General features: G+C 45.3%; 1 protein-coding gene across 5 annotated transcripts in view; it reads left to right on the top strand.

The window, feature by feature from the left end:
• PTK2B (protein tyrosine kinase 2 beta) overlaps positions 1–25,530 on the top strand; it is a 137,761-nt gene that overhangs the window by 78,204 nt on the left and 34,027 nt on the right. For all 5 annotated transcript variants that reach the window (XM_079927627.1, XM_079927625.1, XM_079927626.1 and 2 more), the window contains 2 exons: positions 23,914–24,092; positions 24,640–24,727. In XM_079927627.1, coding sequence (XP_079783753.1) covers positions 23,914–24,092; positions 24,640–24,727 — 267 coding nt within the window. The remainder of the gene's footprint in view (positions 1–23,913; positions 24,093–24,639; positions 24,728–25,530) is intronic.

Raw genomic sequence — 25,530 nt, 5'->3', positions numbered from 1 at the left:
CCCTTACTGGTTTTATGGCCTTAGACCCAACACAACTAACCTGGCTCAGTCCCTTCACTTGGGGATTATGCCCACCGGTAACCTTGTTGTAAGGATCAGAGGTGATAGATGGCAAGCATCCAGCATATGGCAGGAGCTCAATCATCGGAAGCTATTGACTGTGTGGGTCATTACCCTGCTCAAGAATCTCCAAGGGTTTCTAATCACCCATAGAATAAAATTCAAATCATCTTCTTTTAGTGTTTATCCACTTACCTGTCATATTTTCAAATAAAGTAAGATGATCAGATTTGTATTTTGAAACAGTATGTAGTGTCCTGCAAGATGTTAAGACGTGCATGCTGGAGTAGGGTTTTTATGGTCAAAGAAGTTTGGGAAATGCTTGGTTAAACAATCCTGAACCAATTCCTTTGTGACAGGACTTCTCAGAATCTTAAACCTGCTGTCATGCATGGTGGGTCACCAAGAAAGAGCCACAGAGGTGATGTTTTCTTAAGTCAGCCATTCCTTATTTGCCTAAGAAACCCTTCTCTTAAAAGTTGGACAACCAGTTCTCTAGGAAATCATTTAGGGATCCGTTTTTCCTAAACTCTGACCAAAGTACAAAAAGGGTAGGAGAGAGGAAAAGCTGGTAAAAGGGAGATGGATTAGGAAGCTGTGGCCGTAGTGTGGGTGGGAAATGATGAACTAGGGAAGTGGCATTGGGAACAAAGACAAGTCAACAGATCTGAGTGCATCTAAAGAGGCAGAGTCAACAGAACTTGATGATTAACTAGACGTAGGGAGGAAGAGAAAGGAGGGAGACAAGGACGACTCAAGCTTTTGCTTGGGCAGCTGAATGGGTGTTGATGCCATTCATTGAGATACCAACAGAGAAAGGAAGGGTGTTCTGAGATTTCAGCTTTACATGTGTTGTGTTTGAAGTGTTTATGAAACACACTCGTAGAGGAATGTGGGCCTGGAGCTGAGGAGGGAGAAAGGACCTAGAGGTGAGGATTTGGGAGTCATTCTGCAATGGATACCATGCGAATAGGTAGGATCACCCATAGAGAATGAGCAGAGCAGGAGAAGGAGTTCCATTTAGGAAACCTTGGGAAACCAACCTCGAAGTGGCTGATAAAGAGGGGCAAATGAAGGGAAAAAGAAGAATCATCCAGAGAAAGGTGAAAAGAACCAAGAGAACAGAAAGGAGACAGAAGCAGAGGAAACTTTGAGGAAAGAGTGGTTAGCAGTCAGACACTCAGAAAGGTCAAATCAGATAAGGCTAAAAATAGGTTCATTGACTTCAGCAACAGGTGCTATGATGACCTTTTACTGGGCAGTTTCAGTGAAGAGATGGGGGCAGAAGCCATCGTGCAGTCAGTTGGAGAATGGAGACAGTGAATGTTACCATTTCAGAGAGGTTTTGCTCATAAAGGGAAGGAAGGAGGAAAAGGCAAGAGGAACAGTGTTACCGGCAGAGGAAATAGCATGTGCTAAGATCCTGAAGTGACCAACACACATGTCAGGTTTGAGGCTAAAGGATGTCCAAAGTTGACTAGTTAGACCATGCTATTGATTTTGGATTTTACCCCGTCTTCCGTGGGAAGCCACTGATATAGTTTAAACATGCGAGTGATATGAGATTGCATTTTTAAAAGGTCACTTGGGTTACATAGTGGAAAATAGACTGGAGAAGGCAAGAATGGATGTGAGGAGATGTTAGGTGGCTATTGGCGTGATCCAGATAAGAGATAATGATAGCTTAGATTAGGGTTGTAGCCACGGAGATGATGATGATGATGATGTTTATGGTGATGATGATGATGGTGATGATAATGTTGATGCTGTTGATGGTGGTGGTGGTGATGATGATGATGATGGTGGTGGTGGTGATGGTGATGGTGTTACGGTGATGGTGGTGATGATAATGATGACGTTTATGGTGATGATGATGATGGTGATGATAATGTTGATGCTGTTGATGATGGTAGTGATGGTGGCGGTGGTGGTATGGTGTTTATAGTGATGGTAGTGATGATGATGGTGATGGTTATGGTGATGATGATGGTATTGGTGATAGTAAGGATTGATGATGATGATGATAATGTTGATAGTGTTGGTGGTGGTGGTGATGGTGATGGTAGCAATGATGATGATGGTGGAGATGGTGATGATGATGGTGGTAGTGACGATGATGATGGTGGTGCTGCTTATGGTGGTGGTGGTGGTGATAATAGCAGCTACCGTTTTGAAAGCACATCATATGCATTATCTCCTCGACTTCTCAGAAGAACCCTATGAAGCACATACTATTATTATCTCCATTTTATATATAAGGAAACAAGGTTCAGAAGAGTTAAGCAAATTGCTAGTAAGTGGTGGAGACTGTTTTCAGACCAAGGCAATCTACCTCCAGAGCCTGCACTCTTAACCACCGTGGTCTGTGGAGAGAAGTGATTGTAATCTAGAAAATTTAAGAGAGGAAAATGAAGGGTTTTGCTGATGGACCAGAGATGCAGGAATAAAGAAGAGGGAGGTGTCAAGAACAACAGCCCTAGGAATTCCCTGGAAGTCCAGTTGTTAGGACTGCATGCTTTCACTGCCGAGGGCCCAGGTTTGATCCATGGTCGGGGAACTAAGATACTTCAAGCCACACGGCATGGCCAAAAAAAAAAAAAAAAAAAAAAGGAAGAAAGAACAGCAGCCCTAGTTCAGGTGGAGAAAGTCCCACTCCCCAAGACGAAGAACACTTAGGAGAAACTGGTTGGGGAGTGGGGAACTCATAGGTTCAGTTTCAGACCTGTCAAGTGCAGTTGGGATGCTCTAACATTTTCACGTTACATTAAATATGTGAAAATATTGAGTAGGCTTTTTGATATATCATTCTGGAGGAAAGAACTGGGCTGGAGAGAGACATCTGAACCTTCTCAGCCTCTGGGTGGTGGTTAGAGCCATAGCTATGGGTAAGTTCATTAATGAAGGAATCCTGAATAATTTCACCATCCATTTCACAAGTTTGTGTTGAAAGGGAGAAAGAACGCTCTGGAGAAAGAAAAAGGAAATCATCACGCTCATACTCAAGTGAGAGAAGAGCTAGAGAAAGGGAGAGAGAACGACAGAAGAAGGGATTGCCTCCAATTAGATCTAAAACATTAAGTGTATGTAGTACTACTCTGTGGGTAGACAAGACGGCAATGCAGCAAGATTTACCCAACCTGTTTGAAGAGTTTGGACAGATTGAATCCATTAATATGATTCCTCCCAGAAGCTGTGCTTATGTATGCATGGTTCATTGACAAGATGCATTTCAGGCTCTTCAGAAACTTAGTTCTGTGTCATATAAAATTGAGTCCAAGGTCATTAAGATAGCTTGGGCTTTAAACAAAGCTGTAAAAACAGAATACAAACAATTCTGGGATGTGGATCTTGGAGTTACATGTATACCATGGGGAAAAGTACCTGACACCAGGCTGCTTATGACCTGGAAGTATCATCAAATCCCAAAACCCAGAGGCACTCCCTGCTTTCAATGGGTTTTGAGTTCAAGGGCTCACACTAATGAATGACATTGACCCCCACTAATGAATAAACCTTTACAAATGGAGGCAAGAGCTCTGACAAGAAGACAGAGATTCTGTGAGAGCATAGAAGACAAAAGAGCTTGGTCCAGACATCAAGGAACTGCTTTGCTATTCTAGGCCTGTTTGTAGACGCTGTGTCCGGTCGTGTAGGTCCAGACCAGCTTCCCTGCCTGAGAATCTCCTGGACCGGCCCGTCCCACCCGCTGCTTCCACAGAGCATTTCTTGCAGTCTCCTTGCCTAGCTGGGTTTGCATCCTCTAATGGATTTTTCTACTTCCAGCTCTCTATCTTCTTTCACCATCTTCTCTGTGTCAAAGTACTGCCATCCCTTTCAAGCTGGCCAAGCACTTGTCCTTCTATAAGAACACTCCTAAAATTCTGACACCTCCGTACAGCTGTGTCTGATCAAATGGAAGCAATGGAGAATCGCCCTGGCACAGTCCATGTGGTAAAACATTTCCAAAACATGGTTACTCCATGCATCCTTGCTGATTTCATGTTTTCCTTTTTATTCTCAGCTTCTTTCTATACAAATGTAATCTCCTCAGATGCTTTCTCTGGGTTGTTAAAAGCTATGTAAGTAAGCTCTGGCCCTTATGCTTAGGACCCAACAGAAATTAGACAGGTGTTGGAGGGAAGGGAGCAACGTGCCGAATGAGAAATGGATTTTGTTCTTCTTGATTTTCCATTTCCCCTTTGTTTGATATTCATAGGAAATTGTGTTTGTTTGGGAGCTCTGGAGCTCTGGAGCAAGTGGAGTCTTCTATCATTATGTATTTTTCTAACATGCTAATTTGCTTGTCTGGGAAAGGGGTTAAGATAACACTTTGTAAACAACCAGCAGAGTGCCACGCAGACGTGCCCACACAGGACGTCTCTCTTTGACTCTTACAGCCTCTCCTTCATTTCTCTCTCTCTCTCTCCCTCTCCCTGCTCCTTTTCCCATCTCCACTCTTACTCTCTTCAGGGTAGGTTGACCATATGTCCCGGTTGTATCAGACAGTCCTAGTTTACACACACTGTCCAGGGATGACTATGAACAGTGCCCCTGCCAATCTCAAGAGCATCATGATTCGGAGGATAAATGGTCACCTACTGCTAATTGCCGTTCTCACTCCTCTCTGCCTGGCACACTGACTTGCCGGCTCATGGTGTTTTTCCCTCCCCTGCTGACCCCAGCTGACCCACTCCCTGCATGGGCCCATCTGTATCCATCAGTGGACCATCTGTGTCTCATACAGGAGGGCCTTGAGCAGAAAATGAGGCAGTTGTGTGTGATATGGTGTGCTTCCAAGGATGCCAGCAGAGCGCCCACGTTCAAAAACCCTCTCCCTCAGCCAGCCTCTATCATGCTGAAAAGCCACGATCAAGACCCACCCTTGTTTTGTCCCGAAGCATCACCCCACTTAGCATCCACATTTACATCCCTGGGAGGGTTAGAGACGGAGCCATCCTGTGGCCTTCCCACTGGTCCAGTGGTGTCCCCTCCCCTCTACAGCAGGGATTCCAGGCTGCGGGATGGCCAGCAGGTGCCGCTCACCTGGTGTGTGAGGAGAGCACAGTCCAGTCCCAAAGGCAGCCTGCTCTACACATGCCTGGACTAACTGCCCTCCCTGTAGATTCAGCGGTCATACAATACATTCCAGAATATTCCCAGAGAAGGAGATTTCAGATACTGCGACCCACTGTCCCTGCACTAGACTCATCAGACATTCATCCCAGTTACTTTCAAGTTTAAACCTATCACTTAACCAGACACAGGGTGTTATGGATTGAATGTGTGTTCCCCCCGATCCCCCGCCCCAAATCCATATGTTGAAGCCCTAACCCCCAATGCAATGATATTGGCTTGAGGTCATGACAGTTGGACTCCCACGATGGCTTAATGTCCTGAGAAGAAGGTGAAGAGACGAGAGCTCTCTCCCCTGCCATGTGAGGGCACAGCCAGAGGGTGGCTGTCTGCAAACCAGGAAGAGAGCGCCCACCAAGAACCCAGTCTCCTGGCCCCTTGATCTTGGACTTCTCAGCCTCTAGAACACTGAGGAATAAATGTTGTCATGTAAGCCACCCAGTCTGTGGTCACCTGTTGTAGCAGCCCGAGCAGACACAGGGGCAGCAGCTGCTTGTGGTCAGAGGAGTCTCCAGGCCACAGTTCGTGGACCCACGTCCTTTGTTTCCAGAGCAATCCCCGCTGCCCTCTTCGCGTGTCTCCGCGGGCAAGACCATGAGGTTGAGGTGCACGAGGAAGGGAATTCGTGACTCCTCGTCCCAGGAAGCTGCTGTCGCTGAAAGAAAGATTACCCTAAAGCGAATAACGGAGCCACACAAGGCCAGCCCCCCACACATGAGAACAGCCCTGGGAAACCTGAGGCTGTTTTCATCCAGGAAACCACGGACCAACACCACAGAGACACTCACAGTGCTATAAAAAGAGGCACATTCACAAGGACCCCCTCCTTTCTGTACCCCGTCCCCATTTCCTGTAAGTGCGCGGCAGGCCCGCCCACCCAGCCCTGACACCTGCAGAGGCAAGCTCGAGGCGGACGTGCAGCATCCTGGGCCCCTTTATTCACTGTGCGCCCAGATTCATTCCGTCCACAAATTAGCAGCCAGGTGCCTGTGCTTGCGTTTCTAATTTTAAACAGCAGTAGCATCGCTGAATGTCCTTGTTAGGCACAGGCTCTTTTAGCACATCCAAATGAAAGCTTTCACAGTAAGTTATGTTAACTTTTATTATTTTGCTCTTCAATCATTTTGTTTTGAATTCTGTTTTATTTATTTTTTTATACAGCAGGCTCTTATTCGTTATCCATTTTGTACATATTAGTGTATATATAATTTTTTAAAAATTATCCCTTAGGTGTGTGAAGAACTCAGAATTCGCATTGCTGTTGTTATTTGTTTCCTAGGGCTGCTGTAACAAATTACCACGGTCCTCATGGCCTAAAACAACAGAAGTGTGTTCTCTCGCAGTGCCAAAGGCCGGACTGTATCAAGGGGTCGCAGGACTGGGCTCCCTCCAAGGCTCTCGGGTGGAATCCTTCCTTGCTTCCTTCAGCTTTTGGTGGCTCCAGGTTTCCTTGGCTTATGGCTGCACCACTCCAATCTCAGCCTCATCTTCGCATTCCTTTCTCTTCCTTTATCTTCCTTCTGTGCATCTCTCCTCTGTGTGTCTTTTATAAGGACACTTGTCATTGGATTTAAGAGCCCCTCAGATAGTCCAGAATGATCTCATCTTGAGGTCCTGAACTTAATGACATCTGCAAAGACTCTTTTTCCAAATGAGTTCACGTTCACAGGTTCCAGGCCTTGGACTCATCTTCTGGGGGCCACCATTCAAGCCACGACAGCCACCAGTTGGGATCACTCTGGCAGTTGCTGCCACCCCCATTCAGGGGCACACAGACACACGTACACAGCACACAGGGGAGTATGAGCATTTTGCACACGTATGCACACCCACAGTGACGCAAGGCTGAGTGTCGGAAAGCGACCACAGGCTGATGAAAGCTTATCACTTTTCCTTGCCCTTTCCTGGGATTCTCAGTTGCCGGCCGGCTGTGGGTTGTCCCCTCCCTGGCCTGATTCCCGTGACACTGACAGGCTGTATGTCGCCACAGGCTGGTCCCTTGTCACTCCTCAGGCGATCTCATCCAGTCACATAGCTTGAAATTCTCATTTTACCCAGTGGTGCCCAAATCTGAAACGCTGGCTCCAGCCTCCTCCCATAACTCCCGGCCACGTGTCCACCTGCCTGCCTGCCATCTCTGCTGGCCGCCCAGCCTCCGTGCGAAGAATCAGCTCAGAATCCTCGCCTGAAACTCTGCTTCTCCTCCAGTCTGTCCGGCTCCACTAACTGCAGCTCTGTTCTTTCAGTTATTGTGTCTCAGGCTTTCGACCTAGGAGTCTTCCTTGAATTCTTTCTTCCTCTCACACTCTGTACTTCATCCATCAGGAAATCCTGTCTGCTCTACCAGCAAAACATATCCGGATTCTGACCATTTCCTTCTCGCCACTTCCGTTGCCTCTTCCCTGGTCCAGGCTGTCAGCATCTCTTACCTGGAATGACGCATTCACCTCCGAACTGCCTCTGCCCTTATCCCCCTGTGATCCATTCCACAGGTAGCGGCCATGGTGAATTTTTAAAACACAGGTCAGTTGGAGGGATATATTTAAGGTATAGCTTCGAGCATATCACTGCTCTACTTTAAACTCTCTGATGACTACCTTCCTCGCCCAAAATAAGATCCAGAGTCCTTACCCTGGCCTGCAACAGGGGTCAGCAAGCAAGGCCTGCAGGCCAAATACGGCCCACCACCCATTTTTGTAAATAAAGCTTTATTGGGACAAAACCCCACTCAGTTGTTTACTATTGTTTATGGTGCTTTTGAGCACAAGGGCAGAGTTGAGTAGTTGCAACAGAGACCATCTGGCCCACAAAGCCTAAAATATTTACTACCTGACCGTTTATAGAAAAAGTTTGCCGAGCCCTGGCCTGGCCCTTCTGACCTTTTCCCTCATCACTTTCCTCCGTTCCCTCCCCACCTCAGCCCCACTGGCCTCTTCACAGTCACCCAGATGTGTCAAGCACACAGGGCCTACTAGATGCCCACCTCGGGGTCTCTGTGCAATCTGGTCCCTTTGCCTGGAAGGGTCTTCCCCCACGAGGCCACCCCTCTCTCCCTGACTTCCTTCAGGGATCCATTCAAATGCCGCCATATCAGAGAGGACTTTGCTGGCCACTCCATGTAAAACAGCAACCCCACCCGACCCCTCCCCCGGCATCATTCTTGTGCCCTTACCTGTTTTGTTTGTCTTCCTGGCACTTATCAGAACCTGAGATATTATTATGCTTATTTGTTTATTGTTAACCCCCAAGAGAAAATAAGCTCCATGAGAGAGGGACGTTTTGTTTCCCCAGTTTGCTGAATTAATTAATGAGTAGTTATTTAATGATGGATGGATGGATGGATGGATGGATGGATGGATTCCAGTTATGAAGCCCACAGAGACTGGTTAGAATTCCACGTCTCAACTCCAGATTCCAGTAAGGGAGAGGGAGCTTCAGGCTGACCTGGTGTGTACGGGGGGCGGTGTCTGGGGTCAGTGGCATTACATGTCAAGAGGTGCTGTGAATGGGGTGTGGGCAGAGGGGTTCATGTAACCGCTGCTACAGTCTTCCCAGATGAGGCGAGCAATCTGAAGTCACCAGGGGGGTTGAAATGTATCAGTTGTCTAAGTCGCATCCAGATTCACTGAATCAGAAGCTCAGGGGTGCTGGGACTGGCCGCTGCCCTAAGTACCCACTTCTGCCTGCAGGATGCCTACCTGGCTCACATGCCCCCGGGAAGGATTCTCAACCATCCCCCAGGTGGGGCGGAGCCCCAGGGTAAGAAGTCATGGTAGAGGATCTGAGAACTCACAAGATAGAGACTCAGAGTCTTGGAGGGTCTGTGAAAGGATGACAGGAGCAGGCTTGATGGGGCGGAACTGAAGACGAGGAGTGTAGGTGGGCATCAGGGGCTTGGAGGTGGTACATTGTGCTCCCGTTTCCCTCATTCAAGCACTTGACAGGTTGTATCGTAATTGCCTCTTGTCAGTCTCTAAACGGAGGTGGCCTCCTGGAAAGCAGGGATTATATATCGCTCACCATTATCTCCCCAGTGCCTACTTACAGCCTAACACAAAGTAGGCGCTCAGTAGATGTCTGTATAATGAATGAATGAACAAGTGGCTGAGCTGAGCCTACAGAGCACAAATGAGACTAGGAATCTCCTACATCGCTTGATATAAAGACCAAATAGGAAGCTGACTGGAAGGAAGTTCAGCCTTCATAAATGATAAAGTGTAGGAGGGTTAATCGAATTTCAGCTGGTTTCAAATAGAATTTCCTGTATACTCCTGGGCAAGTCACTTGACCTCCTTGGGTCTCAGTATCTTCATTTAAAATCAGAATCAAATTAAGAGATCTCTAAATTTACGTAAGCCTCTAAAATTCTGGTCTAAGTTTTATGAGCTTATTAAAGTCTGAATAGTTGACTATCTGTGGAGTTGTAGATTTTATTCTTACGGCTGCATCAGTGAGGTTTGCTCTCACATATGAGCTTCTAGGATCTAGAAGGCAAAACAGCCATTCAGCTTAACTTCCATCAAGACCTGACTGAATTCGGGCCATTCTTTTTCTCTCTAGCCCTGTGACATTTACTGTCTAGTCAGCATTTTTATTTTATTTATTTATTGGCCGCACCGTGCAGCACTCGGGATCTTAGTTCCCCGACCAGGGATCGAACCCTTGCCCCCTGCAGTGGAAGGGCGGTGTCCTAACCATGGGACTGCCAGGGAATTCCCAGCATTTTAATTCTAGAGCTTTATATTTTACAAGGAGTTTATTCATCTCTTAAAAGCTGAGCCTATAAGCAGGGGAGGAGGTCTCCACCGGGTAGCACGTGAACCAAGCTCGTGGGCATAAGCTATGGCATTTGTCTCAAGTTGGAAGCTTATGTCTTCTCCTGTCATTTAACTGTGGATTTGTTATGCCTAATCTGCTAAACCAAGCCCAATACAATAGCTAAACTTAGACATTTATTTTTGAAGAGATTTTTTTACAAGTATGAAATAAATACACGAGAGACAAACATGAGAGGAAAACTATAAATCATTATCTCTCATGAATGTATATGCAAAAATCCTCAACAAAATATTAGAAAATTGAATCCAATATGTAGAATGAATACATGTTCACTCAATAACAATAATAATAATAATAGCATTTTATTTAGCACTATTATGGGCAAGGCATTTTGCTGACCTCTTTACTTGTATCATTTCATTAAATCCTCACAAGAACCCTATGAAACAGGAAAATTTTTACATTTTACAAATGAGGAAACCAAAGCAGAGAAGTTAATTTGCCCAAAGTCACAAAGCAAATCAGAGACTCTGACTCTTGAGGCCATTCTCTGAACCACTACAATATATACAGAAGTTCAAACACAGGAAACCCAGAATAAAAACACATATGTGTATAACTGCACCCCTGCAAGACAACACTGTTAACATTGTGATATGTTTCATTCTGGACTTGTTTATTTCTACTTCTATCCCTATCATGCTTTGTATATGATCTTATATACTACAACTCCCACTAATTGTAACAGGGAGTTAACAAGCTCTTTATACAATTTTACAAACTAGCACATAAACCCTGTGTGGTCCTCCCATCATTTTCATGGTCCTTTTCAAACTATTTGGATTGGTTGTCTATTGAGGGGCTTTTGCTGTTTTTAAAATTGCTACAGTGAGTTTCTTTGTATACAGAGTATTTCTGTATTTTAAATCGTTTCTTCAATTTATGCTTCGGCTGCCATAACAAAATGTCACGGGCCTGGGGGCTTAAACAAGAGAAATTTATTTCTCCCAGTTCTGGAGGCTGGAAGTCCAAGATCAGGGTGCCAGGATGGCTGGGTTCTGGTGAGAGCCCTCTTCCTGGCTTGCAGATGGCTTTTTCTTGCTGTCCTCACATGGCAGAGAGAGAGAGCTCATCACCCTTGTGTCTCTTCTTACAAGGGCACTAATCTTATTCATGAGGGCTCCACTCTCATGACGTAATCACCTCTCAAAGGCTTCACTTCTAGATACGATCACATTAAGTATTAGGGCTTCAGCATATGAATTTGGGGGTGACACCAACATTCAGTCCACAGCATGCTTCCAGGCATAGAACTAAGGCCAAGATATAAACACATTTCAGGTTCTTGATACAAAACATATATTCCTTTGGTATCTGTCCTTGCAGTAGGATGGGAGCTCTCCGGGGCCGGGACTTTGTCTCATTCTCTGCTATATGCATAGCACCTAGAAGGGGGCCTGATACGGGGAATGTGCCCAGTATGTAATTGTTGAATGCGTAGGTAAGAATCATTGAGAGGTTTTCTTGTGTAATTCTTGGTATATGCAGAAGAAAATAGGTACCAAATAGACGAGTCGGCGGTTCTCCCTGGGGGCTGTTCCGCATCTCCTGGAAAGTGGTGTTTGGAAACGTGTACGGGCCTAGTTTATTTTGCTTGTCACGTTGTCATCATCGTCAGGATGACCAGGGCCAGGGGCAAGACATTCAGTGGGCCGCAGCCATGGGTGCTGACTAGCACCACACGACAAAGAACCATCGGGCCCCACATGCCAACGGCGCCCGTTGGGACTCACTGATGTGAGTTACGGAGCATTATAGTGAAATGAACACCCCAAACCCATCGCCCTGTGTGAGAATAAAACCTCACTAGTCACGCTGAAGTGACTCGCTCTGAGGCAGACACTACACGCCACACAAACAAATCAGTCATTACTTTAAGAGATATTTTGGTAGGAAGACTTTTTCAAAGAAGTTCCTGAAGTCCTCCTGGTTCTGTCCTAATGGACCTATCACATTCTTCATCCCTTCTAAATCTCAGCTTGGCGTCCAGAGCCTTTCCTTGTAGGTTATTAGTAAATCCAAACATTTGACATAATAGTGTTATTTTTAACAGAATATTTTTCAGAGACGCCTCTTATGTTCGGTTGAAGTCATTTAAAAAGAAGGCCTCTTGTTGCCTTTTCCACCTGTTTTTGCACTTTCTCAGACCCTCACTTCCTGTCTGCACGTGTAGCAGAAGGGGAAAGGAAGGAGCCTGCTATCGTGAGCTTTCGCCCTAGGAACATAAAGCCCTTCGTGGCTTTCTTGCTCCAAGCAGAAGGAAGTCATTTTTCTCTGCATTTTTTCTTCTCCATGGCCACGACCTGACATCCTCCAAGGTTCATTCATCACGCGTCAGCCTCCTGCTGCTTAAGTACGAGCTTAAGCTTGGAAATGGTCTCAGATCCCTTTTCCAGAGATGGCTTTACTCAGCCACCTGCACCTCTTCTGTGGATCTGAAGGACTGTTGGAAGTTACCGGCAACCATGGCTCCCTCCTTGACCACTGCTCAGCCAGTTACTCCGTGGGAGTGGATCCCGGTCCCAGGGCACCAGCTCCCACTCAGGCTGGGAGAGTCTAAGGAGCCTCTCTGCCCAGGGACCCTTAGACCCCATTTCAGGCTCTCAAATATATGTCTCAGTTATAGACTTCTTGAGTTCATTACTCCCCAGGATGGCTTGAGCTTGAGCCATGCTTATCCTTTCTTCTTTGTCCACCCATCATGACCATGGCCAGCATTTATTTAGCACTTACTGTGTGCTGCCATTAGGCTAAGCTCTTTACGTGTCTGGAACCCACATAAACCTGGCCAGCTTGCTTTTCCCTTGAAGCCAGTCTCAGTGGTATCACATTTCCAAAAAACTATTAGTCTGTCATGTAAAACTAATTGGAAATCAATTTAAATCTTTACTGAAATCTCTTTGGGGAAAAATATCATTGAGGGATCACTTTCAAGATAAACAGAAAAATTTCTTAAAATTTTTATCACCATTTCTTAATATCCAATAGGGTTGGCTCCTGTCCAAAAATATCTTTACTTGCATTTTTAAAAATTCCTGAAATCTAGTCCACAAAGGCTGTTATCTTTCTCTCCTCTATTGCTCATGGAAAAATCCATTCTTTTTTTTTCCCTCAGTTACTTTTTGCTTCTTCCAGTGTGTAAGTCAAGTTCAACTGGATTGGAACCTCTCTGCTTCACGCTCCCCCATTACCAAGTTCACACGACGGAAGTTCAAGAGTTGCGTGGTGCATGGAAACCTCCTTAGATAATGGAGGGGGGCAGTGTCACATGTTTATAATTTTATATCTGCTCCTTTTATTTACATCACATGTTATCTTATCCAATCCCACCCAAAAATCCCACGATGGAAGAGATATGCTCCCCATTTTACAGGTGAGGAAATGGAGATTAAGTGACACGGCCACGACCACACAGTCTTGGCCAGATCCAGTAGACACCAAAGCCTTGGTGATGTCACTAATCACCACACTCCTGATCTCTTGAACATTTTTGAATGTGGGTCACTGTCCCTCATTAACCCCAACCTGTTATCCAGAGAGCTGGCTCCTATTCATTTAATCATTCATTCATTCCTCAGGTATTTGAGGATCTACTTTGGGCCAAGGACTGGGCTTGTAGAGGATAATGTTGTATCTAAGGTTTGGCTTTTGACCTTGCATTTGAGAGGTTAAAAAGGCAAACATCAGTAATTGTCTTAGTTCTAATTGGTACATGTCTGTATTCATTTCTTAGGGCTGCTGTAACAAAGTATCACAAATGGGGTGACTCAGAACAACAAAAATTCATTGTATTACAGACCTGGAGGCTAGAAGTCCAAGATCAAGGTGTCGGCAGGGCCATGGTCCCTCTGAAACCTGTAGGAGAACAATCTTTCCTTGCGTCTTCCTAGCCTCCGGTGGGTTGCTGGCAATCATTAGTGCTCCTGGGCTCATAGAGGTATAACTCAAATCCCCCATCTTTACATGGCATTCTCCCTGTGTACATGTCTCCCGCTGTGTCCGAATTTCCCTTTTTTATAAAGACGTCAGTCATATTGGATTAGGGCCCACCTTAACTACCTCATTTTAACTTGATTAGTCTGTAAAGACCCTGTTTCCAAATAAGGTCACATTCTAAGGTACTGGTGGTTAGGATTTCAACCTACCTTTTGGGGGAGACAAAATTCAACCCATAACAGCATCTTGTAAGATGTGTGTGCAGACTTCTTTGGGAACCCAGGGGCGGAAACAAGCCCTGTCTAGGCAAGTCAGGGAGGGCTTCCCAGGGGGCCTCACAGTGCTAATGGGCCTTAAAAAGGATAACTTGCAGCTCAACGAGGGGGAGGACAGGAGGGGAGGGGACCAGGTGTCCTCCAGGTGGGACATGCTGGGCTTGGAGAAGAAAGAGAGTAGTCCTGGGAGGCAGGCACTTAGAGCGCATCATGGGTGAGCGTGGGAGACGAGGCTGGAAAAAACATACAGAGGAAAATTCCATAGGGCCTTTGATGCCTCACGCTAAAGAGTCTGGATCTTATCACATAGAAATGAGGACCCAGTGACAAAAGTCACCTGTTTAAAGTTGCCTTCCATCTCAAAGGGATATCTTTTTAAAGAGAATTTAAGCAGGACTTTATAAAACTAAGGCTTCAAGTTATTAAAATTTTAAGTTCCATCATTTTTAAAAAGAGGAGCATTTTGCCTTCATAAACCAAAGAGTAAAGAGGGTGAGTCAAATCAAGCCTGGAAAACAAATGAAGGCCAGATCCTCAGATGGGCTCCCGCGAAGCAGATCCCGAGATGCCCTCTGCAGGCAGGAAGCATCAGTAAGCCCCCGTGAACCTCACCTGCAGGGAATGACAGGGCAGGACTGGGCAGAGAGAAAAGTTGGGCTGTGACGCGGCCGCATCACAGGGAGCACGGGAGCTGGGATGGCCCAGCAGAGCTGTTCCAAATTAGGATGAAAGGACAGGGCCTTTAAACCCCCAGTGTAACCAGTCAGTGGATGCAGGCTGCCCCCAGTAAGGGCTGTGACCTCAGGCAAGGTGCAGGCACTTCTGGGGGAGGGAGTGGGGGATACAGCTGTCAGGCTGTTCCTAAAAACCCAGCCACTAACATGAAGTATGTTTCATAAGCTCAAGCGAGAACAACCAAAAAGCTTAGGTATTTTATAAAAAGAAAAATTAGGTGAACCTGAGAAAATCACGAGAATACAGAGATTACTACAGAAGTTATAAAATGTGACCGAGGTACAAGGACTATTAGATCAAAGCAACAGAGAAAGAGGCAAGAAACAGTCCCACACATATAGGCCCTGAATGTTAGATATCCTGCTGAAATCAAACTCATTTTCAGCCATACCTCACGCTATATACAAAAATCAATTTCAGATTTAAAAAATGTGACTCAGGGGCTTCCCTGGTGGCGCAGTGGTTGAGAGTCCGCCTGCCGATGCAGGGGACACGGGTTCGTGCCCCGGTCCGGGAAGATCCCACATGCTGCGGAGCGGCTGGGCCCATGAGCCATGGCCGCTGAGCCTGCGCGTCCGGAGCCTGTGCTCTGCAACGGGAGAGGCCACAACAGTGAGAGGCCCGCGTACCGCAAAAAAAAACACAAAAATTGTGGCTCTGCTCCTACAAAAGATTGAGAAAGTGGATTGAGTAATTAATTGCTTGGGTGACCTTTTTCTCTTTGGAAATAAATTGTTCTGGGCTTGGGGACAAGCATCTAGTCCTGTTCCTTCTTTGTTTCTGGCCGGCAAGAGGAAATACCAGAGAATAGGGAGAGAGGTGAAGGCAGTTTGGGGTCTTCACGCTCTTTGATAAAGCCAATAAATCAGCGTCAGCCAAGCAGGAAGAAAAGCCATAGAAACCCCACTGTTTGCAAGAAAGTCTCAGAAGCTGTGAGCCATGGGCTGTCCGGGGGCCTGCTTTTCAGTAGCCCTCAACGTGGGTGGAAGGAAAGGTTTTTCCTGTAGCAAAATAGAATCCTGGGCTTAGCTAAATAACAATTGATAAAATGAAGACAGCTTTTTTTTTTTCTTTTCTGTCATGTTACATATGGCAATTTTGTGAGTAGGTAAATATCTTATACTGTTGTTTTTAAAAGTGATTTATTCATAGAGAAAGAAATATGGAACTCATTAATGACAAATTGTGAGCCGTGGGCGGAGGGCTGGTTTTGCTGCTCCCACCGTTTGCGTGAGAAGCTGTGTGAATATGAGAGAAGAGGCAATGAAGGGTGAGGGAAAGCCAGGGCTGATGCAGAAGCCTCCACGGGGAGATCGTGTCAAACCTCAAAGTTTTTTCTTTTAAACTGATTTCCAGCCCACTCTGGGGCCCCCACCACTTAAGCTGCTTTCCTCCTCTCACCCCCTGAATAGAAGCTTCTTGAGGCGGGGGCTATGTGTGAGCTCTGGGGCTCCTGCTACACTTTGCGGAATGCATACGTCATAGATAGTTGCTGATGGTTGGAATGAAGGAACTGTCTGCAGCTTCGTAGGACAAGGGCAGGGAACAGCAGGAAGGAGGCTGCAGCTCGGGGAGCTTGTCATCCTACTAGAAGTACATGTCAGAATGGGGTTCACAGCCTGGGCTTGGATGACCCCAAAGTTAGTGCTCTTTGTATGTCACCTGTGGTTGTCAACTTTGTCTCTCCCCAGGTGTGCCTGGAGGATGGACACACTTTACAGTGCAGTTCTGACCCAGTGCAGTTGGAGAGCTAGCACAGACTTCACAGGTTGAGGGCACAGTCCTCCACAAGACACCCTTCCTCAGAGTTCCCAGGCCACCCACACTTCTGACCAACCGGCTACAAATTTAGGGGTTCCCACTACCTCAGTTTCAATAATTTGCTAGAATGACTTACAAAACTCAGGACAATTAAAATTTTATTATAAAGGATACAAATAGGAACCAGCCAAAGGAAGAGACACATAGGGTGAGTTCTAGGAGGGTCCCAAACATGAAGTTTCTGTGTTCTTAGGACATGTCACCCTCCAGCTAGCATTACCAACCAGGTAGCTCCCCCCAGCTTCAGTGTCTAGAGTTTTTATTGGGGTTTAACGATGTAGACATAATTGATTGATTGATTGATTGTTGATTGATTGGGTCATCGGCCATGTAATTTGACTCAATCTCCAGCCCTCCTTGTCTCCCTGGAGGCCAGGCTGATATCATGTGACTCAAAGCTCCAAACCTCTAACCACATGGTTGATCTTTCCAACAAGGCCAGCCCCCATCCTGAGACTACCTAAGGGCCCACCATGAGTTACCTCATCACCATAAACCTCAGTGGTGAGGTTTGGTCCAAGGTGCCCATCAGGAACAATAAAGGCACTCTTATCGCTTAGGAAATTCCAAGCATTCGGAGGCTCCCTTCCCAGAAGCAAGGACAAGACCAGCCAAGTTCTTTCCTATGCAACATCCTGTCATCAGTAACCAGCAGGGTGATGGCGATGGTGGGTGGAGTAGCCATTTGGTAAAGCTCCAACTCCCCAGGAACTTCAGGTCTGCTCCTCCAGGAGGAAACTCCCCTGCAACCCAATAAAAAGTCCGTTCAGTACCAGGCAGCCTCCCAAGAATGCAGTTCATGTTTAGAAAATCCCCAGCTTCTTCCTTACCTGAAACTGAAATCAATCTTCCTTTGAAAATCTGTTGGATGAAGAGTCTCTTAATGCATTTCCACCCCAAGGATCTAGAGTTAACCTTATCCCAACATCCCTACAACAGAAATTGGTTGCTTTTTTGCAGGAAACCTAGAAAAAATTTTGCATAAATTATGCCCTGGAGAGTTTCACAAACCACAGAGCAAAGAGCTGGATTCAGTCAGGCCCCTCTCAGAGGCTCTGAGTGGAAGAGAAGCTGAAAAGCCCCATCTAGCCTGGCAAAAATTACTTCTCATATGGCTGGGAGTTTCCCTCATCAGAATCTCTCTTCATTTTGAAATTATTTCAAACTTATAAAAAAAAGTTGAAAAAACAGTCCAAAGAACTCCCATATCACCTTCACCCAGATTCCCCAATTGTTCAAATGTATCATTTGCCGTATGTAGTAGCTTTATCCCTTGATAAACACACATACAGTATGCCCACTATCACTATTCTCTTTCTGAATTATTTGAAAGCAAGTGGCAGCAATACTGCTCCATCACTGAAAAGACTCCAGTGTTTATTTCCCCACACAAGGACACTCTTCTACAGAGCTATACTGTGACCATCTAAATCAGGAAATCACCATTGCTACAAACAGCTCTACCATCCAAAACATAGAGCCCATTCAGCTTTTACTAACTGTACCTACAATGTCTCTTTTTCCTGTCTGGTCCAGGAACACACATTGCATTGCATTGTCATATCTCTTTGGTCTCCTCCAATCTGGAAGAGTTTCTCAGTCTGAAAGAGTACAGGCCTTTTATTCTATCAATCCCTGAGGAGACCCCTCACCCAGGTCTCATGACTAGACTCATCATGAACTCTTAGCAGGGATATCTCAGAAATGATGCTATACCCTTCTCAGTGTATCAAGGTGGGAGGCATGTCCTGTTTACCTTGTTCTAACGCTGGTGATGTTAACTTTGATGACCTGGTCATTTGTGTCTGCCAGGTTTTCCTTTGTATTTGATTAGTGTCTGAAAGGAGATACACTAAGACCATGTCAATGTCCTATTCATCATCAGACCTCCACCCTCCAGTTTTATCATCCATTGATTAACCAACCGACACTGAGTTTGTTGCCAAATGGTGGTTTTCTATTTCCATCCTTTCTTCTACATTTACTAGTTAGCAATCTCCTGGAAAGAAGAGCATCCTCTTCTCCCCCATTTATTTATCTATCTATCCTAGATGCTGTTTTATTCAGTGGATGCAATCCATTCCTACCATTATAGACTTCAATGCTTAGGTTCTCCCAGACTTGGCCCGTGCCAGCCCCTGTAAGCTGATACTGCTTCCTTGTTATATGTCTCCTACATTCTCTAAACACTTCCTTTTTTCTAGCACAAAAAGATATTCCAGACTCATCTTGTACCTTCTTTGCCCCAGCCCTGGAATCGGCCATTTCTCCAAGTAACCCTAGATCCGTTTAGTGGAGAAGGGTATTTGGAAAGTAAGACTGGGTGCTTGGTATGCATTTGACTATCAGGGTGTCATTGGTCCCAGGCTTTCTCAGTAAACAAACCTCTCTCTCTCTCTCTCTTTCTCTTTCTCTCTCTCTCTCCCTCTCTCTCTCACCAGGAGCCCTCACCAATGCTTTTAATTCCAGTTCCTCACCTAAGGTTCCTCTCTATTCTTCCTTTCTCTATATTTCAAATACTTTCTCCAACAGTAAGAAACCTATTTCCCATTATCCTCAATATATTGACTCCTTTGCTCAATCCACCTGTATGTAACCAATTTCCTAACCACTCCAGACCTCTCCACCCCTGGCCCCACCTCCTCCTTTGATCCGCTCCTGGCTCTGCAGCCACTGCCCACCCCTCAGCCTCACTAATTTGACCCCTGGGCAAACCACCACCTCCAAGGGAAGGAAAAAAGAAAAGGAGATAAAAAGGTAGCAGAAGAGGAAAGCAGAGTTTTGTTTTGTATTTCCACTCTTTCTTTGTTTTTACGAAAGCACCAGAATCTATAAGAGATTGCTGTGTTAAAATAATGCTAAGGTTTTTTGAGTATTTACCTTGTGCCAAGTTCTGTCTTAAGGGGTTTTATCTAATTTAATCCTCGTAAGACCATTCAAAATAGATACTGCTATTTCCTCCATGTCACAGATGAGAAAACTGAATGCAGAGAGCTTAAATATGTTGTCCAAGGAAAACTAGCTACGTGGTGGTGGGTGGATGGAGCACTTGTAGAAGTTTGACACCAGGGCTTGTACTTCTGGCTATTGCTGTGTTGCACGATGGCTGCCTGTGACTTGAAGGGAGCTCTCTGCTCCCCAACCCTCTCCCATCTGCAGGGAAGACAGATTTGTTCATTAACATACCACATAGATTTCAAAACTGGTGTAGCTTGGCTGGACTAATCTTCCCACAGAGAATAATGATAAAATCTGGACAAAATAAAAAATCAAATTCTCTTGAAGATCCTGGAGAGAGACCACAGCAAAGCAGAAGGAAAATCTGCTCTTGAGAGCTGAACTGAAAAGAACGAAATCTGCAAATTTGTGGCTTTTGCCTGATGGCACTTTCCAATCTGGGAGGGGCTAGAGGGGCAGAAAGCAGCAGCCTTACAGGTTTGAGGTGTAAGAGGATAGAACTTGGGGCTGGCAGAGTAGCCAGAAGATTGAGGAAAGTCTTGGAAAACAGGGAGCCACAGAGAGGGTGAATACCAAAATAGAAAATTTAATTTAATTTTAATTTACAGAAGTATCAAATAAATTTAACAAAAGAATAAATTAGGAATAAATTTAACAAAAGACCTGTACAACATATACACTAGAAACTACAAATCATTGCTGACAAACATTAAAGACGAGCCAAATAAGTGGAAAGATATACCATGTGTGAGGATTGGAAGACTCAGTGCTGTTAAGATGCCAATTCTCCCTCGCTAAGCTATAGATGTAACACAGTCTCAATCATAATTCAGCAAACATTTTAAATAGAAAGTGACAAACTGATTCAAAAATGTATATGGAAATGCAGAGACCCAGAATAGCACAATAATCTTGGGGAGGAAACGGTGGAAGGCTTACGCTGTTTGACTTCAAGATCTCCTCGAAAGCTACAGTAATGCAGACAGCGTGGTGCTGGCATAGTGCAGACACAGATCAATAGAACAGAACTGAGAGTCCAGAAATAGAGCTAAACTTATATGGCCAATTGATTTTGACAAAGACAACAAAATAATTCAATTGGGAAATGAAGGTCAACAACCAATGTTGAATAACCATAGATCTTTATGAGAAAAAAAATGTATCTTGACCCCTACCTCACACCATACACAAAAGTTAATTCAAGATCAATCTCAGAGCTAAAGGTGAAAGTTAAAACTATGAAGCTTATAAAAGAAAAGAGAATATCTTCATGATTTGGAGGCAGGCAAAGATTTCTTAGACAGGATGCAAAAAGCACTAACCATAAAAGAACATTTTGATAAATGAGACTTTATCAAAAGATGCAGTTAAGGAAATAAATAACAGGCACAGTACAGACCTAGAGAAGATATTCGTAAAACATATACAAAGTACTTTTAGCTAGAATGTATGAGGATCTCCTACTTCAATAAACACACACACACACACACACACACACACACTCACACCCAAACACAAAGTGGGCAAAGAAGTTAAACAAGTACTTCACAAAGGAAGACATATTGATGGTCAATAAGCAGACGAAAAAGTGCTCAATGTTGTTAGGTACCAAGAAGATGCAAATTAAAAGCTCAGTGAGATTCTATGCATACCCACTAAAATGACTAATATTAGAAAGACTTGTATAACACCAAATGTTGGTAAGGAGGTGGTGTAATGGAAATCTCATCTATCACAGTGGAAATATAAAATAGAATAATCTTGGCAATTTCTTATAAAGTTAAACACTTATCTACCTTTGACCTAGTCATTCCTCTCCTAGGTATTTGTCCAAAGGAAATGACAACATACATACACAAAAAGACTTGTACATTAATGTTCATAGTAATTTTATTTACAATAGCCAAAAGTGAGAGATAGCCCAGGTATTTAGCAACAGGGGAATGAATAATATATACTAAATGATTTCATTTATAGGAAGTTCTACAACAGGCGAAACTAAGTAAAAGTGGGAGGAAAAAATCATTGCCTAGAATTGGAGGTGGGAATGTGCATGAAGTTTGACTGAAAAGGGATATGAGGGAACTTTCTGGGGATCTGGAAATCTCTTAATTGGTATGTGGGTTGCACAGGTGTATTCATGTGTCAAATTGTATAGCTAAAATTTGCACATTTAAATTAATATAAATTTCACTGTAAAAGAAGAACTGTAAAAATTGATGATAGTTGAGTGATGGTTAGGGAGTAGATGGTGTTGTAGAAGAAGCAAGAATGGCAGAATGTTAGTAATTGTTGAAGCTGGGCGATGTGTACATGGGGGGTTATGATACTATTCTACTGACTTCTGTTTTCTTCATATATATTTGAAACTTTCAATAATCACAGGGGTCCCAGTTCTGGGGAAATTAGACTTCAGTTATATAAGTTTCAACTTGGGTAGGGAAGTCTCTACGTTTAAAAACACCAGAGCCTGGGACTCCAGTTTGGGAGTCTATATGGAACTGACATGGGGGCTCTGGATGGCCAAGTGGACAGAGAAGTACAGAGGGTGAGTGGCAAGAGACATGGGTGGAAATAATGACAAAATGGTCAACTTCCCAGTCTTGAACTCTTCCTATTGTCTGTGTCCCTCTCACTGTAGGTACCATTGATCACAGCCTTCTTCCTCATTCCAGGACCGAAGTTCTGATCCCTGTGCTGATTTGTTACCGCAGTTAACATCTGCATTTTGTGCCTCACTTTCCATCTCAGAGCAATACTTGACTTCTCTGATGGGCACTGGCTTTCCCAATGGGGAAGGGATTTTTCAAGCTTAGAGTCTTTTAGCTTCACAACTCCATAGAGTTAAAGAGGGCTGACAGGAGGCAGAACTGGACTAAGACATGTGAGTGCACAGGCTGAAGAAGAATTTGGTGTTCTAAATATTAGTTGGACATTTTATTAGTGAAAATAAGAAGAAACTGATTTTCTTCTAAGAAAAATGGTACACCTTTCTTTTTGTTCCAATTAAGGAATTGATTACATTTGATTTACTACATTAGACAACTTCTTGGGAGATGTAACAAAAACATAAAATTTAAGTAATCCGGGGTCACTGTTCTTCCTGATCAGACAGCAACCCACCCTGCATTGTTCTGCCTTCGGGCTGGTTGTATATAGGCTAGGTGGCATGTGTTGCAAAGATACTCAATAGAGATTAGACAGTGCTTGTGAGTTTTTTAATTTGCCTTTGAGGGTACTTTTTGCTCCATCAGGAGTGGGTTTGATTCACCAGTTACGCATGGAACCACATGAGAAACCTGAGTTAAAGTGAAACCAATGTGATTTCAGAACTAGACAGGACCTTATAGATGATGGGTTTCCAGGCAGCTGCCAATGGACCCCCTCTTAATCCAGCTCTGGCGCTAGGCCAGGAAGCTATGGCATCAGGTTGTGGGGCAGGTTGGCTTCTGGTCAAGAAAGCAGGAATAAGGAGAGCACCTAATTTCTTGTCCACACTCTCTTTCCAGTGGCCATGCTTCTTGTGTGGGAATTGTGCCATTTAATCCTTAATGCAAGTCCTGTCCTTCTATCTTGCCCAGCCCACCTCCCCATTAAGCAGCTTGGTCTACTACAAGTCCTCAGAGTCCAGTGGCTCAGGGTTCAAACTCCTAGCTTAATTCCATGAGCTGTGTGACCTCCCTCAGTTTCCTCATCTGCCAAATGGGGATATGACACCTGCTCCCCTGTGTTGCACAGATTCAATGAAACAATGCAAGCACGGTGCCCAGAAGTGCCTACTGCAGACGTTCAGTAATGCTGGCTGAATTGGGAACCATTCAGATAGTCCTCCTTACACAGAGGATGCTGGGTTTGATTGGTTGGAATGAAATACAGAAGCACAGAATCCATGTTCTTTGCCTCACTGCGTTTTCCCCTTGGCTTCTCTTGTCTCCTCTCAGTTCCTCCATCTCTGTGTCATTTTGCCAACTTGTCCATTCATCACGTAGAGCCTACTGTGTACCACGCCTTGCACTAAGTGCTAGCGAATCAGTGATGAATACAACGTTAAGTCAGAATCCCAGCCTAGAGAATCACACCTCCAGGGCCTGCATGAGGACTGTGGGGGCCCAGCAGGCGCACCCCTGGGTCATGCCCCCTCTCTTCTCCTCTGTAGGAGGTCATCACCTCCATCCTGCTGAGCGGGCGGATCGGGCCCAACATCCAGCTGGCGGACTGCTACGGGCTGAGGCTGAAGCACATGAAGTCGGATGAGATCCACTGGCTGCACCCGCAGATGACGGTGGGCGAGGTGCAGGACAAGTACGAGTGTCTACACATGGAAGCTGAGTGGAGGTAGGAGAGGAGCCCTGTGCTCTCAAATGGGGGGGGGCGGCGGGGCGGTAAGTGCAGAGTGAGAGGAGACCCTGGAAGGTCCTTTCTTGGAGCCCTTTCCCAACCTCTGAGAATATTCTAGAACGTCACAGTGGCATTTTAGGTTGGTCCGTCTGCAGCGTCCAATGCATCTGTTTGCTAAGAGCTAATATGGGCTCACAGCACATCCCCATCCCAAGACGGATATCTAGGCACAGCCCTAAACAGGATGCCGTTGGCACTATGGAGAAGGAAGAACAGAAGTGCGGGGAAGAGGGAGAGCCAGGCCAAGGGCTGGTCTGTGAACCGAAGGTAAACAGCTATCATCAGAGGGAGAAGATGGAGAGTCAGAACTAGCACTGACCACCGTGTGCTGGTCAGCCACCCCTCTGTCCTTCATGGTCCTCCAGCCAACCACAGAGGAAGGAAAGAGGAACAAGTCCCCAGTGGGAGGCCAGGAGCTCCACGGCAGCTCCTGGCATGACCAGCTTCCCTAGGTCAACCACAGAGTCTGAATTTCCTGTCCCAGGTATGACCTTCAAATCCGCTACCTGCCAGAGGACTTCATGGAGAGCCTGAAAGAAGACAGGACCACACTGCTTTATTTTTACCAACAGGTAAAAGCATTTTATCTTGTGGTCCCCATGGTCATATGACCATCCTCTGCTGGGGAGATGGAAAGACAAAGCTTAGATTTTGGAGGTCCCATTCCAGGAAACTTCTCTCGGGAACATTCCTTGGTCCCTGGTCAGCTGTCCAACCCTGCTTCCCTCACAGCTAAGGGTTGGCTAACCCCACCCCATGGACACATGGACTTTCCTAGTGGCTTTGGACTAGGACTTTGGACTTTCCTAGTGGCTTTGGACTAGTGCCCAGGAGACCTGGCTGGGGAAGTGGGCAGAGCAGGTCCAAAGAGGAGGCAATGGTCTTAGCAGGCAGGCTCAGCCGTCTGACACACCTGTTATCTACCCAGCTCTACCGCTTCCTAACCTGCTATCCCTCGGGACTTAGTTTACCTGCACGAGGCTGTTTCTTCTTCTGTGAAATTGGGATGATAGTAAGAATACCTACTTTACAGGGTTCATGTGAAGACCTAATGATAGCATTAGCTGGTGCTGGTAAACCAGCTCTCTGATTTGTAGCACTTGCCAATTTCCATGGTGTAAATACTCCCATCGTGGTCTATTTCAAAGTACCAATATTTCAACCAGCTTGCGAAATTTTGGAAAACTTAAATAACTAGCTTCCATGAGCTGATTAGAGCTGCTCACCACACCCTTGGCTATAATGCACGTGCCCAGAACGGGACCCGGCAGGGAGTGAGTGCCGGGTACAGGGAGTTGCCATCGTTGTTTCCCGCCTGGCCTTAACCCCCTCCTACACCTCCCTCCTGGTTCACTAGAGACCAAGCCAGACTTTT

The sequence above is a fragment of the Stenella coeruleoalba genome (assembly GCF_951394435.1).
Source record: "Stenella coeruleoalba genome assembly, chromosome: 7".
Lineage (NCBI taxonomy): Eukaryota > Metazoa > Chordata > Mammalia > Artiodactyla > Delphinidae > Stenella > Stenella coeruleoalba.
This window is presented reverse-complemented; position numbering and strand designations above follow the sequence as displayed.